At 39.1% G+C, this 14,255-nt stretch overlaps 1 protein-coding gene across 2 annotated transcripts in view; it reads left to right on the forward strand.

The window, feature by feature from the left end:
• Positions 1 to 14,255, forward strand: part of INO80 (INO80 complex ATPase subunit) — a 68,336-nt gene that overhangs the window by 31,304 nt on the left and 22,777 nt on the right. For both annotated transcript variants that reach the window (XM_035111512.3, XM_035111519.3), the window contains exons 23-25: positions 2,341 to 2,434; positions 2,959 to 3,136; positions 5,261 to 5,398. In XM_035111512.3, the coding sequence (XP_034967403.1) occupies positions 2,341 to 2,434; positions 2,959 to 3,136; positions 5,261 to 5,398 (410 nt within the window). The remainder of the gene's footprint in view (positions 1 to 2,340; positions 2,435 to 2,958; positions 3,137 to 5,260; positions 5,399 to 14,255) is intronic.

The following is a 14,255-nucleotide window of genomic DNA, read 5'->3' on the forward strand; positions in this document are numbered from 1 at the left end:
GGGCATAGATGGAAGGCTACTGTGGCTGATGATTCAACTCCATGAAGGGTCGGCTGCCAGGGTGAGGATCACTCCTGCTGGTGACCTTACAAATCCTGTATCTATCAATAGAGGAGTCAGACAGGGGTGTATTTTAGCCCCTTTCCTGTTTAATTTATTTATCAGTGACATGAGGGCACCCTTAGCCGAATCCCAACTAGTCATCCACGCCCCCCGCCTGGCAAATTATAGATGTCCATTGCTGTTATACGCGGATGATGCCGTGATTCTCTCTTTCTCGAGAGTCGGACTTAGGAGGGCCCTTAAAATTTTTGCTTCATATTGTAAATCAAATTTCCTTACTATAAATCAAGCCAAATCAAAGGTTCTAATTTTTTCAAGAAGTCGGAAAACCTATAAGTGGGAACTGGAGGGGAAACCCATTGAACAGGTTCACAAATTTCAATATCTGGGTGTCTACTTCCAGTACAACATGGGCTGGAAGGCACATATCGCATATACCCTAAATAAGGCCAAAGCTCTTTCGTTCGCACTGTTGCGCTTTTTCTTTTCTGACGGAGCTCTTCATGTCCCATCAGCCTTAAAGGTATATAATGCTAAAGTGATCGCGACAATGGCCTATGCTGCCCCGTTATGGGGGGCCTCTGTAAACCTGATGTCCTTGGAGATAGTCCAAAATCAATTTCTGAGACGTCTATTAAAACTGCCCCAGTGTGTGAGCAATTCAGCCATTCGCTTAGAATTAAAAATCCCTTCTCTAGAAAACGCCCTATGGAGGCGTATTTTTTGTTATTGGTTGTCCTTGCGACACAGACTTTCAAAACTCTATCTTATCCAATGTCTCTGGCGAGACAAATTCGCTAGCCCATGGGCAGAGAAGATACATACAAAAATCGTGTCCTATGGACTGTCTCCATCGGACCTATTGAAACTAGATCTCGCCTCGGCCAAAAGAACACTTACGCAAAAACTAGATGAGTTTGATCTCCAACAAAATGTCATAATGGGAAGTGGTACATGCTCACCGCTGAATCTTGGTATACGGCTTACACCGCAGATTCCATCTTATTTGTCATCTTTATCTGTTGCGGCCCACAGATTTGCTTTTACTAAAGCAAGATTTAACGTTTTTCCATCCAACGTTATGGGCAATAGGTTTACTAAAGGACAAATTTCAGCATTATGTGCATGTGATAACAAAACTATAGAATCTCTCCATCATATATTATTCTGTTGTCCCTTGCACACAGACTCCCGGACCAGATTTCTACTTCCCTTAATAACAGAAAGTTTGACTGAGAACTTGGAGTCTCAGTTAACATATCTGCTACAAGACAGCGACCCTAGCAGAACACTGCTAGTAGCAAGATATTTGGTTACAGTTCTCTCATACAAAAGGAAAAATGGTTTACTTCATGATTACTGAAAATCTGTTCTATTACCCGATTTATAGCGGAAACTTGTCGAAACAAACGTACTGTTCCATCTATTTTATCCAAGGAATTATTGCAAATTATATCTGTTTATATGTATTGAATTTTTAAGTCCTTTTTAAACTTTATTTACTCTTGCTTTATTTTATCCTGTCTTGCCCAGTGTTTTTGTACATTGTGTTCCATAAGATTATATTGTGGGCCTTTGGCCGTAATAAAGATTTCATTCATTCAATGTTCTTAATGTTTAATCCAAATTTCCTTTCTGTAGATGAAATCTTTATCACCTTCTCCTCAATAAATGAACAATTGTTCATCTTTGAACTCGCCTTAGAATTATAGAGTTGGAAGGTACCCCCCAAGGGGCTTCTAGTCTGACCCCCTGCAGTCTTCTTAAATCTATTGGTATATACCATCACTGCTTCCCCCATTGTTTCATAAGAGCTTTTCCTTCTATTGGTTTATCTTGCAAATACTTCATTTTTCAGAGCTTAGTTTTTTAAATTCTTCTCATTTAACGAGATTGAGCTTAAACTAGCCTGTTCAGAACTGAACATAGTACAGTGGTACCTTGGAAGTCGAATGGAATCCGTTCCGAAAGTCCGTTTGACTTCCAAAACATTCGGAAACCAAGGCGCAGCTTCTGATTGGCTGCAGGAAGCTCACTTCCGGGTTTGTGGCATTCGGGAGCCAAAACGTTCGACTCACAAGGCGTTCGGGAGCCAAGGTACGACTGTACTTCAAAATAGAACATATTAGCACCCGGTAAAATGGTAGTTTTAATTCTTATTATTAACTACCTTTTGTAGCTCGGTACTAAGAAGATGGAATCTGCATTTTTCAGCACTGTATTGTGTCTATTGTTTCCTGTAGCAGATGCTTATTCTCAGCTGTGTCACTTTTATAGGTGCTGAAGAAGAGAGTTGTTTCTCTTTCCTACGGTTTATTGATGTTTCCCCAGCAGAGATTGCTAACCTCATGCATCAGGGACATCTAGCCAGGTGAGCAATTCTGTTTGAATCTTAAAACAATGACCAGGAGGGAGGGATGTGTGTTTTTATTTAAAAAATCACTTGTATATAAATAGGCTGTAAAAATGGGTTCATGCATCTGTCATTGCAAAATGTTAACAGCTGATAGTTATATATATTCCATGCTGGAATACTGGACAATGACAAAACCTATAATCGGCCGTTAAAAATGGTCATAGTGACGACAACAACAACAGATTCATTGCTGTTGTTATATAAAATGTGTACACTTTGTAGTCTGTTAAGCCAGGGGCCCCCTGGCTGCAAGGGGGGAGGGAACAAACCCGTCTCCAGCCCTAACCAGCTCCACTTCCATGGCCAGAAGAGGGGTGGCGGTGAGCTTCCCTTCCCTGGAAGCAGCCGGGCTGCCTGCATCTGCACCCGCGTCCTCGTAAGGAGCAATATCTGTGAGACACAATAAAATGAGGTATGCCTGTATTTATGTTCTTGTTCGCAGAGGTATGAATAAGAATGTCTACTGTGATTTCTTTCAGATGGTTAGCTCTTTTCCTGTCTCTGAAAGCTGCCTACAGGCTCCACCACTTTCGTTTCTGGAGGGAACCAGAAGAAGATGACCAGCATAAGACTCAGCGTCTGAAGAATAAAGATTTCCTGCTGGATGTCGATTTCCCCCTCTCCTCCCCCAACTTGCACAGCTGCACTTTGCTGCAGGTAAGCAATAATTTCAGCTGTATGCAAGTCAAACTGCTTGAGTTAAATGAAATTGTAAAGAAAGAAAGATGATATCATGGAGTGGAATAATGTGGTCAGGGTTGTATATACTCTGTGCTATTTAGTTACTTAATCAAATTATTTACATCCTACCCAATATTGAAGCTTCTCGGTGTGGAAAAATTAGAACCATTGAAAGCGGTAAGACGCATCAGTGTTAAACCTGCAGCAGCAAATAATAGTATTAAGTATCTAAAAATATTTTTATGCTGGAAAAGCATTTCCAGCCCACCCACACATAACCTGTGTTAACCATTTGGCATTAATGATTACAATAAAATAAGATTCTGCACCAGGCAATCCTTTTGTTCAAATTATTCTATGTACTTAGTGTTTGAATCGTTAAACTACTGACTGGTGCTCCTTTTACAACAAAGATTGGCAATAGTTAGTGGCTGCATTCAGATGCAGTGCTAAACGTGGGATTTAATATTACTATAGTGGACCTCAGACTTTTGTGCTCTTCCCTTCTTTCTCCCCCTCCAATGAGGGACTGCAAGAAGGAGATCTAAAGCTTTTGTTTTATATTAACTGCAGTTTATTGTTCTAACCTAACCCTAAACTATGGTTAGTTGAAGCAAGCTAGCTTCAAAAGTTATGGTTCGAAATGGGCCTGTTTCAACTAACTGTAGTTAAGATGGACCACAGTTTGTCCGAGTTGGAATGACATGACAGTTAATCTTAAGCAGAAACAAAAGCTTATTTCTCCTCATGACTCCACCAAAGACTTGGGGAGAGTGTGAGCCCAAGGTTTAGCATTACATTACAAGGAGGACATTGTGTGACTTGTTTTTCATCTAAATTTAGTGACTAGAGTGAATAATGCATAAAGGAAACTTGAACAGGTTTCCAGTGTACTTCAGGTACTGTTAGCTTGACCAGGATGAGTGAGAGAACCTTTAATTACAAAGAGTTGATCACTGCAGTTTAAAAAAAACTTTTACATATATATTTGCATAGAAGCAAAATAAAAAAATTCCTTCAGTAGCACCTTAAAGACCAACTAAGTTTTTATTTTGGTATGAGCTTTCGTGTGCATGCACACTTTGTCAGATACACTGAAACAGTTGATGCAACTGTTGCTTCCATATGCACCCTGCAGGCATTATGCCTCTGAATACAGGTGGGCAGAGTGCAGTTGTGTTTGTAGCTGGATTGTAGCTTGCAGGACTACAAAAGGTGTCTAGTTAGCTTCTGGACTAGAGGACCGTTGACCTGATTCAGCAGGCTCGTCTTACGTTCCCACACCCACCAGCAATCTCACATATTCCCATGGGCAATCATATGAAAACCAGATTGCATGAGAGCTACAGGTTCTTAGTGTCTGTGTTTTACATGTGTGTATACAGTAATACCTCTGCGAATGTCCGCCTCGTCTAGCATCCATTCCGGCGAACATCCGTAACAAACCTGGAAGTACCGGAATGGGTTACCTCCAGGTTTGCCGCTCACGCATGCGCTTTGCCCTGCATCCTTTTCGGCTAGCACCCGGGGCTCCGGAACGGATCCCAGCCGCAAAACGAGCTATGACCGTATATAGGTAACTTGCAACTTACATGCATTTAACTTGTATGCAATCCACTTTACACACTTAGCAAAAATTAAAAAGGGGGCGGACATGACTTTGCACCATCAAATGCAACTATATGCGATTTTGGCTTTAGGTGCTGTCCCCAGAACATAACCCCAGCGTTAGTTGAGTCTTGCCTGTATACACAAAAAAATATTTCTCCTAGTACTTAGGCTAAGGATTAGAACTTTCAGAACTAAACGCTGAGGACAGGATATGTGAACTGATCTCTTTTCTAGTAGAAATCATTCCTTAGTAGTATTGCATGTTGTAATTCTGCCCAATGTAATTGTTCATTAGTTGTAAAAGCTGAAGAAAAAATTAATCAGTCGTGGTAGTGGCCTCAGAATGTCTTCTCAGGAAAAAAGGTCCATATTTCAAATTAAATATTTGGGAATTGTTCATTTGTATCCTTTATGATATTAGGATACAACTGCTATGAAAAAAACTCTTCAAAAACTTCGCAAAACATTTTTAATTTCATCAATTTTTAGAACCTTGTGTTCACGGGCCACTGTAAAGCAGTAATTGGCTACTCTGATTACATCATCCATCAACGATCAGCTACCTCATGGAAACAGTGTTGTCAAATCACAGAGCTGCCGTCCTTCCTGTCTGTAGTGAGCCCAAGGGTAAGTTGTTTTTTTAAAAAAGTCCTTTCTACCCTCTTCTGAATACGTTTTCCAGTTCTCAGATATTTCCAGAGAGCACTTAGTTTGTGTCTTATTGTATTTGTATTTCGTTAACAGTGATTCTTGTTTTGCTTAACTGTAGGAACTCAAGTCCACTGGAAATACCACATTTGATGAAGGGAATGGGATTACATCTGCCTTGTCTGATGTGTATATGTTGGACATCATGTTTGTATGGCTGATCCATGCAGTCTGTACACTCAAATTTTGTAATGTACAGATTGCACTGGTCAAGCCTAAGCATATAGATTGCAATGCAACACACAGGTGTCTCTTGGAGCAAAATGGGCAGATGCAATCCTTTCCCATCAACAGTAACATTCTTCACAGGGCTTCAGTAGCAATTAAGACCTCTCTCCCCGCCCCGCCCCCAAGGGTGAACCAATGTGTATTGAGCTATAGTAAAGAAAATAAAGTAATGAGCACAGTATTATGTGATAGCTGCTCAACACTGAGGCAGAGATCCTGTCTTAGACCCTGCTAGCCTTTCCTGATCTCGGTCCCCTCTCCCCCCCTACTTTTTGTTTTTAAAGGTAACTTAATTACTGAATTGCTGACCTGTGTTTACATTTCTTAGGCAGTAAGCTACTGAGAAACTCAAACGTATTTAAGAGTCCATAGGAATTTAGCTTATACAGGATTGCAGAGGAAATGACTTGTTGCTGCAGAATTGGCCCTTCAGGATACCAGATTTCTAGTGCTCAGCACTTCATACAAACTCCATAAAATATAAATTATTATTATTTTTTGGGGGGAGGGATCACATCCGAATAAAATGGCGGAGGGGAGCATGTCTTGCATATTCACTTTTCTTTTTATGAGTCAATAAACTTGGAGAGTGTTTGGCTTCTTGCAAGCACTGTTTGTTAACATAATACGAAAGGCCATAATAAACTAGATGTGACTCCACAAATACAGCTAACCATCTGCTACCAGAAAACCCTCCGCACCATGAATGTGTTTGAGGATTGTCTAGCGAGATACCTGCCACCAGTGAAGGCATCTGCTTGACCTTAACTTGCACTCCTCAGCATAATGTCTGCTAATTACTTGAAAGCAAGAGCAGAGCAATAAATACTGCAGTGTATAGTGAAGCAATAATCATATAAAAGCAGGCAAGGAGCATAAAAGCCTTATCACAAAAGCCACCCAAATGTTCCATTCCATTCCTGATCTGTACTTGTTTTTAGTAATAACACATATTTTGTGCATTGTCTGAATAAGATATGGATAGCTTCATGCTGACATATGAGGAATGAAATATACGAACCACCTTACTGAACTCTTCACCACATGCCTTCCAAGGTTAAGCCTATTGAGCATTAATTGTAGCAAAGGTTCTCAAACTGGTCTGCAAACTCCTTTCTGATGGAGGGGGGAGTTTAGGAACTACTGTCAGCAGTTTTTCTACAGCACTGATTACTATCATCAATGGCTGCAAATCTGGGAGTGCAAAATATGATCCTAAATTCTGCCGCAACATAAAATTAGGCTCTGAGTTTTTATATGCTTCCCATCATCTCTTTTATGATTCTTCAATAATACCATGAGAGTTCTCTATACAAAATGACTTATTTTACTATCCTCATGATCCTGGGATATATGTCGTTAGCCTAATTCTGAAATAGTTTTGTGGTAAAGGTAAAGGACCCCGACAGTTAAGTCCAGTCGCAGACGACTCTGGGGTTCTGGTGCTCATCTCGCTTTAGAGGCCGAGGGAGCCGGCTTTTGTCTGCAGACAGTTTTCTGAGTCATGTGGCCAGCATGATTAAGCCGCTTCTGAAACCAGAGCAACGCATGGAAACACTGTTTACCTTCCCGCCAGAGCAGTACCTATTTATCTACTTGCACTTTTTGGCGTGCTTTCGAACTGCTAGGTTGGCAGGAGCTGGGACCGAGCAACGGGAGCTAACCCTATTGCGGGGATTTGAACTGCCGACCTTCTGATCGGCAAGCCCAAGAGGCTCAGTGGTTTAGACCACAGTGCCACCCGCATCCCTAGTTTTGTGTTACATGCACACAAATAAAAGACCTTCCCTTCTAGTATTCTGGCATGGCTGCAAGAAGATCAGAATTATCTGCTAACTAAAGTTCCTTTAACATCTGAACTAGCCAGGATAATAAACCATGGCTTAATCCTGGCTTGTTTGAACAAACCAGAATTTCAAAATAAGAGTCTCCCCGAATTCTGACATAATTAGGAACTCTGGTTAGTTTAAAGTTGGAAACAGATGCTTCTTATCTCCTCCTTGTGTCTGTGTTACAGGAGGTGCCTGTTACCATGTGGGAAAGTTTGTGCAGCCCTATATCAGCCATGATATTTTATGCTTCACTTCTGTTGTATCTAATGGGTAATAAAAAGGAAAATATAAGATGGAAACATTTCCATGTAAAGCAGTGCACATAATTTCCCCCCTCTTTAGTGAATTAGTCAGTCGGAGAAAGATGATCTTGACTCAGTGTATTAAACCTTGCTCTTTTCATTTCCCATCTCTTGTCTGAAGATGGCAGTGTAGTCTTGCATATCGTGCTGGAAAAAGTGCTGAGTGCTTTGCGTTTCCATTGATGCTGTGGCTTTTCATAGCTGGCAACTAGTTAGTTAACTCCCCCAAAATAAGTTACTGTAGTTGCATTCAGTTTCTTTGATAAAAGCTACCTTTTAACTTGCTGCCCCTTTCCACAGTGGCTGAGAAACGTTTGACCCTGCAGACTTGCTGAACTACAATTCCCATCAGTTTTAGCAAGCATGGGCAGTGGCCAAGGTCATAGGAGTTGTAGTTCAGCAACATCTGGGAGGCAACTGTTCCCCACACTTGCTCTACAAGCATGAGTCAATCTGTATGTTTTAACTAAGCAACCCCCCCCCCCAAATCTCTATCCGTGTGCTCCATAAGCCACTTTGGGTGATTTTTCATTGTCTCAGCTATGTTGCATTGTACATATTGCCACACCATTTCCCTTCAAAATTGTATACAATACATGATTCACATGATTTGATGCTTTGTGTGTGTGCCTTAGGCTAGTTTTCACCGTCTCCCACACCCCACATTCTCTGTTTTTATATGTTCTGCTTTTAAAGATATCACAGTTTGATGCTTCTGTTTTTTAATAGAAAGGAGGAGTTGAGATCTAGATGGACAATTTATTTTTATTTCTCCTAAAAGAACAACTGTGATCAATTATTCTTAGTACTGTACCCCAATATCTTTGATAACATGCTTGTAGACATATGAGATAAATGACAGACCTAATAGTGCTCCTTTATCTTTTACTGTTAATAACATTGGCTTAGATCCTAACTGAGACTCAGCTCACAGGAGTATACCATAAACAGAGTTCTGTTAATGCTCCCACCAGTGGAAACTGGTGGTGGTATTTTTGTCAGTCTCCCCACATCCCTTGAAAATCTGTTGCAAAGGGTTGATGAATCCTCCAACCAGCAGATAAGATGGTGCAAGGGACTGCATGTGAAAAGGTAGATGGCAAAAAAATATCTGCCATATATACAAGATATTTTTTTCATTGTCATTGCATTTTGATGAATAATTCTCTAGATGATAGATGTTCCGGAACAGCTACTGTGCAGATACATAACCAGAGCTTGTAACTTATGATTATGGCTTATACAGCTGTCCCTGTCTTTCTCACTGAGTCTAGTATCTACCTTGTTGTTGATTTGGCATTCACTGCTTAGCTGTGAAAATGTATTTGAGAGCACGTACTTGCTGTACAGGATGGCACCATGGACTTGCATTTTAGCCTGTTGAGGAGAGATAACAGAGTACTATAGCTTTTTACAAAAGGCAACCTTGTCTGCTGGAACAGACTCCTTATCTTGAGACTATTCAGCTATTCAGCCATTGAAGAAACAGCTGTTTGGCTAACATTCTACTCCATCCAGATAGCAGCAAAGATTAAAAATGATGGAGATGGTCCAAGATAGCTACTTTGGTATAAAGATTAGATTCCTGTGTTGGCAACACTGTTTGGCTGGGTAATTTATATTGAAGCTGACAGTAGGGAAGGTGGCATGCAAAGGAAGATAAACTGAAGACCTCAGTGTTCTAAATAACGGAAATGGAATTTTGCATTTGGATAGCTCAGAACTGCTTCCAGGCTGATCGTTGAGTTTAAAGAAAGTGCTGCGTTAAAAAAAACCTGACTTTTACAATTCAAGCACACATACTGTGATGCTAATGGACGGGCCTTGTGCAACATGTCTACACTCAGATGCCTTAAAGGTCCAATGCCATTTGCACATCTAGTGTAAAAGAGTAGCCTCACTAGCACTGCTGTTGATTCCCAGAAACACAAGTTCAATCTAGTTTCAAGAAGAGATCATTTCTTCTTTGCAAAAGGAATAGGAAAGAGGATTTTTGAAGGCAGCTGTTTGCTTACGGCTGACACTACCAGATGTATGAAGGCCTTGCAGAGATGCCAGATAGAAGGCACACTTGACACTAAATGAGCATTCCATAATTACCATGTCTCTTGCCAAGTGTCTTTTTTTAAAAAATAATAATTTTTATTAAGTTTTCCAAATAAACAAAAAACAACAAAAATAATAATAATTACATCCCATCTTATATTCACCCATCTCAGTTCATTTTCGTCTGCCACTCCTCAATCGTCGGTATCTCCTGTAATTTCCATTTTGGGGCTAATAAAGTCCTCACCGCAGTTGTAGCATACATAAATAGTCTCTGATCTCCCTTTGCTATTTCCTCTCCCATTAATCCCAATAAAAAAGCTTCAGGTTTTTTGGGAAAGGTGTACTTAAACATCTTTTTCAACTCATTGTATATCATTTCCCAAAATCTTTTTACTTTCTCGCATGTCCACCACATGATAATATTCACCATCTTTATCTTTACACTTCCAGCATGTTTCAAACTCATCCTATACATTTTAGCTAAATTTACTGGCGTTAAGTACCATCTGTACATCATTTTCATTACATTTTCTTTCAAAGCGGTACATGCAGTAAATTTCAATGTTTCATTTCATAATTTCAACCACACATCATATTCATTGTTATACCCAAAATCCCTTGGCCATCTTATCATCACATCTTTTGTCATTTCATCTTTTGTAAACCATTCTAATAAAAAGTTGTACATTTTTGATAACAGTTTCACTCTGCCTTCCAACAATTCTATTTGAAATTTGGACCTTTTATCTTCACACCCTACTTTTTAATCTTTTGACAGTCTCTTGCCAAGTGTCAAGGACCTGAGGAACTGGTCTCGTCTGTTGTGCTATTAAAAATAGACAAATGGAAGGCTGCTGTAGTAAAGAAACTTAGTTGGTCTCGACGTGGGTGGCGCTGTGGGTTTAACGACAGAGCCTAGGGCTTGCTGATTAGAAGGTTGGCAGTTCGTGGGAAGGGGAGAGAAAATTTGAAAGGGAAGTTGCCTCAAACTTTCTTTAATTTAGTAAAAAATATAGATATGAAAGACGCCTGGAGATTTAAGAACGAAATAGAAGAAGAATATACGTATTTCTCAGATTCTAAAAATATGGCAAGTAGATTCGATGCCATCTGGTTGTCAACAGAAATGTTAGGTAGAATACAGGAAATTAAAATACAACCGAGAACACTATCAGATCATAACTCCATTCTCCTACATTTAAGAGCAGAATGGAAGATAGGAATGAGAAGATGGAGACTAAATGAAACATTGTTATATGACGAACAAGTTGTAGAAGGAGCAAAAGAAACACTGAGAGAATTTTTTGAGCGAAACAACAAAGAAGAAACAGATAATAAGATCATATGGGACACTAGTAAAGCGGTGATTAGGGGATATTTTATTAAACAAAATGCAATATTGAAAAATAAAAGAGAGAAGGAGAAGAATAAAATATTGGAAGAACTAGAGAAAAAGGAGAAAGAACTGAATAAACACCCTAACAATGGGAAATTAAAGAAAGAAATTGGCTTACTAAAACCAGAATATAAAATTAAGATAGAACAAGAAATGGAATGGAGACTTAGAGCATGGAGACAGAATAGTTTCGAGTTCGCAAATAAGCCTAGTAAATACCTAGCATGGCAGATAAAGAAGAGGAGAAATGAGAAAATGATAAACAGACTAAGAGAGGGAGAAAAAGTGATAGATAATCCCCAGATGATAATGAAGAGATTTGTAAAATACTATGGGGATTTATATAAGAAAAATGAGGAAAAGAAGGAGGAAATAAATAACTACTTAGAGAAACACCAGTTGAAAATAAACATAGAGGAAAAAGCCAAGGAAATAGAGAGACCAATCACAATACAGGAGATAAAAGAAGTAATGAAAAAAAGTAAAGTAGGGAAATATCCAGGCCCAGACGGGCTCCCTGTTGAATATTATAAGAAATTGGAAAACATACTCCTGAATCCGTTAAAAGATATAATGAATCAAACTTTAGAAAAAATCCCCGAAACATGGAAAGAAGCGTACATCACACTCCTTCCTAAAGGAGAAGCAGATCTAGAATCAATGGCAAATTATAGGCCTATATCCCTATTGAATAACGATTAAAAGATATTCGCAGGAGTAATAGCACAAAGACTGAAGAATATACTTAAAGGCATAATTCACCCAGACCAGGCAGGATTCTTCCCAGGGAGGCAGATATTCAATAACACCAGGAATATAATTGACATACTAGAGTATTTGGAATTTAAAATAGATAAAGAAGCAGCTCTGTTAATGTTAGGCGCGGAAAAGGCGTTTGACAACGTCTCCTGGGGCTTCCTCAAAAAACAACTAAGTGTAATTGGGTTACAAGAAAAGATGCAGAGAGCAATAGAAGCAGTATATCAACAACAAAAAGCGAGACTGATAATAAATGGAGGGGTGACCAATAGTTTTCTGATAGAAAAAGGGACCAGACAAGGATGCCCTCTATCTCCCCTGCTATATATCTTGGTGCTAGAGGTTTTACTAAACAGAATTCGGAATGAGAATAAAATAAAAGGAATAACAGTGGGGAAGAGAGAATATAAAGTCCACGCATTCGCGGATGATATAGTGGTGACGGCGCAAGACCCTAAGGAAAGTATACCAACAGTTATAGAAATTATAAATGAATATGGGAAGGTGGCAGGATTGAAAATAAACTACAAAAAAACAACATTGCTAACAAAAAATATGGATAGAAAAGAAAGGGAAGAACTGAAACAGCGGACAGGTCTGGAGTTAAAAAAGAAAGTTAAATACTTAGGTATTTGGATATCAGCAAGAAGTATAAAACTATACGAAGATAATTATAAAAAAGTATGGAAGGGAATCAAGACAGAAATGGAGCAGTGGAACAAACTACACCTTTCCCTCTGGGGTAGAATTTCTGTCGTTAAAATGAATGTTCTCCCGAAATTGATGTACCTGTTTCAGGCGATACCAATTCTGTGAGGAATAAAGTGTTTTGCTGAGTGGAAAAAAGACTTAACAAAGTTTATATGGAATAATAAAAGACCAAGAATTAAATATCAGCTACTAACAGACAGAAGAGGGGGGGGGGGTTTCCCTTCCCAATTTAGAATTGTACCATGCAGCAGCCGGACTAGTTTGGATCAAAGAGTGGATAACTTTGGAAAAGCCGGAGATCTTAGACCTAGAGGGAGTAGGAAATAGATTTGGTTGGCACTCTTACCTGCTCCATGAAAAAGTCAAAAACCACAAGGGATTCTTAAATCATCTAATAAGAAAATCCTTGTATTTGATTTGGGCAAAATACAAGGGCATTTTGGAACCCAAGATTCCCTTGTGGGCGTCACCAATAAATGCTGTCACAGTTAAGAAACTGAATATGGAAGAAAAAGTTACCACCTACCATGAGATATTGGAAAATGTGCAAAATGAATTGAGATTAAAAAAATATGAAGAGATTAAGGAAAAATTTTCGACTTGGCTGCAATACTTTCAGGTGAATCAGAGGTTCTTAGAGGATAAAAAATTGGGAATTGCAAAGGAAAAGTCTAAATTTGAGAAGGAATTAATAGAAAATGACAAAAAGCTCATTGCTCGAATGTACGATCTGTTACTAGAATGGGAGCTCAAGGAGGAGCAAACTAAACCATCTATGATTAAATGGGCCCAGGACTTGGGACACAATGTCTATATGGAACAATGGGAAAGGCTGTGGCAGAAAGATTTGAAATTTACCGCCTGTTACAATCTGCGGGAGAATATTCTCAAAATGATGTACAGGTGGTACCAAACACCAGACAAAATATCAAGGATGTATAAAAATAAATCACCAAAATGTTGGAGGTGCGAGAAGGAGATAGGGACCCAAATGCACATGTGGTGGAAATGCCCAGAAATAAATAAGTTTTGGAATAATATCTATGAAGAGTTAAAGAAAATGTTGAAGTGTAAGATCATAAAGAAACCAGAACTGTTTTTGTTGAATATAATACCAGAGGACATCAAAGATGCAAGTAGAATATTACTCATGTATGGTATTGTAGCTGCGAGGGTCCTTATCGCTAGAAAATGGAAAAATAAAGATGTACCAAATATAACAGATTGGCAAATCCTAATGAAGGAATATTCACAGCTTGCTAAAACCACTGGGAGAATTAGAGGTCAAACAAAGCAAAAAGTAAAAAAGGAGTGGAGGATCTTTGAAGATTATATAAATTCAACCAAATAGCCAAATCCCGATAGCAGAACAGAATTGAACCATGTCAAAATTTAAAAGGATAAGGAAATGTTGATATGAAACTTAAGTGTGAATTTAAATGGGTGTATATAACTTACACAGGATATGATTGGAAGAACGCTGTTCTTTTTCTTCTTTT

This window comes from Zootoca vivipara, chromosome 1 (genome assembly GCF_965207765.1).
Source record: "Zootoca vivipara chromosome 1, rZooViv2.hap1.1, whole genome shotgun sequence".
NCBI classification, from domain to species: domain Eukaryota; kingdom Metazoa; phylum Chordata; class Lepidosauria; order Squamata; family Lacertidae; genus Zootoca; species Zootoca vivipara.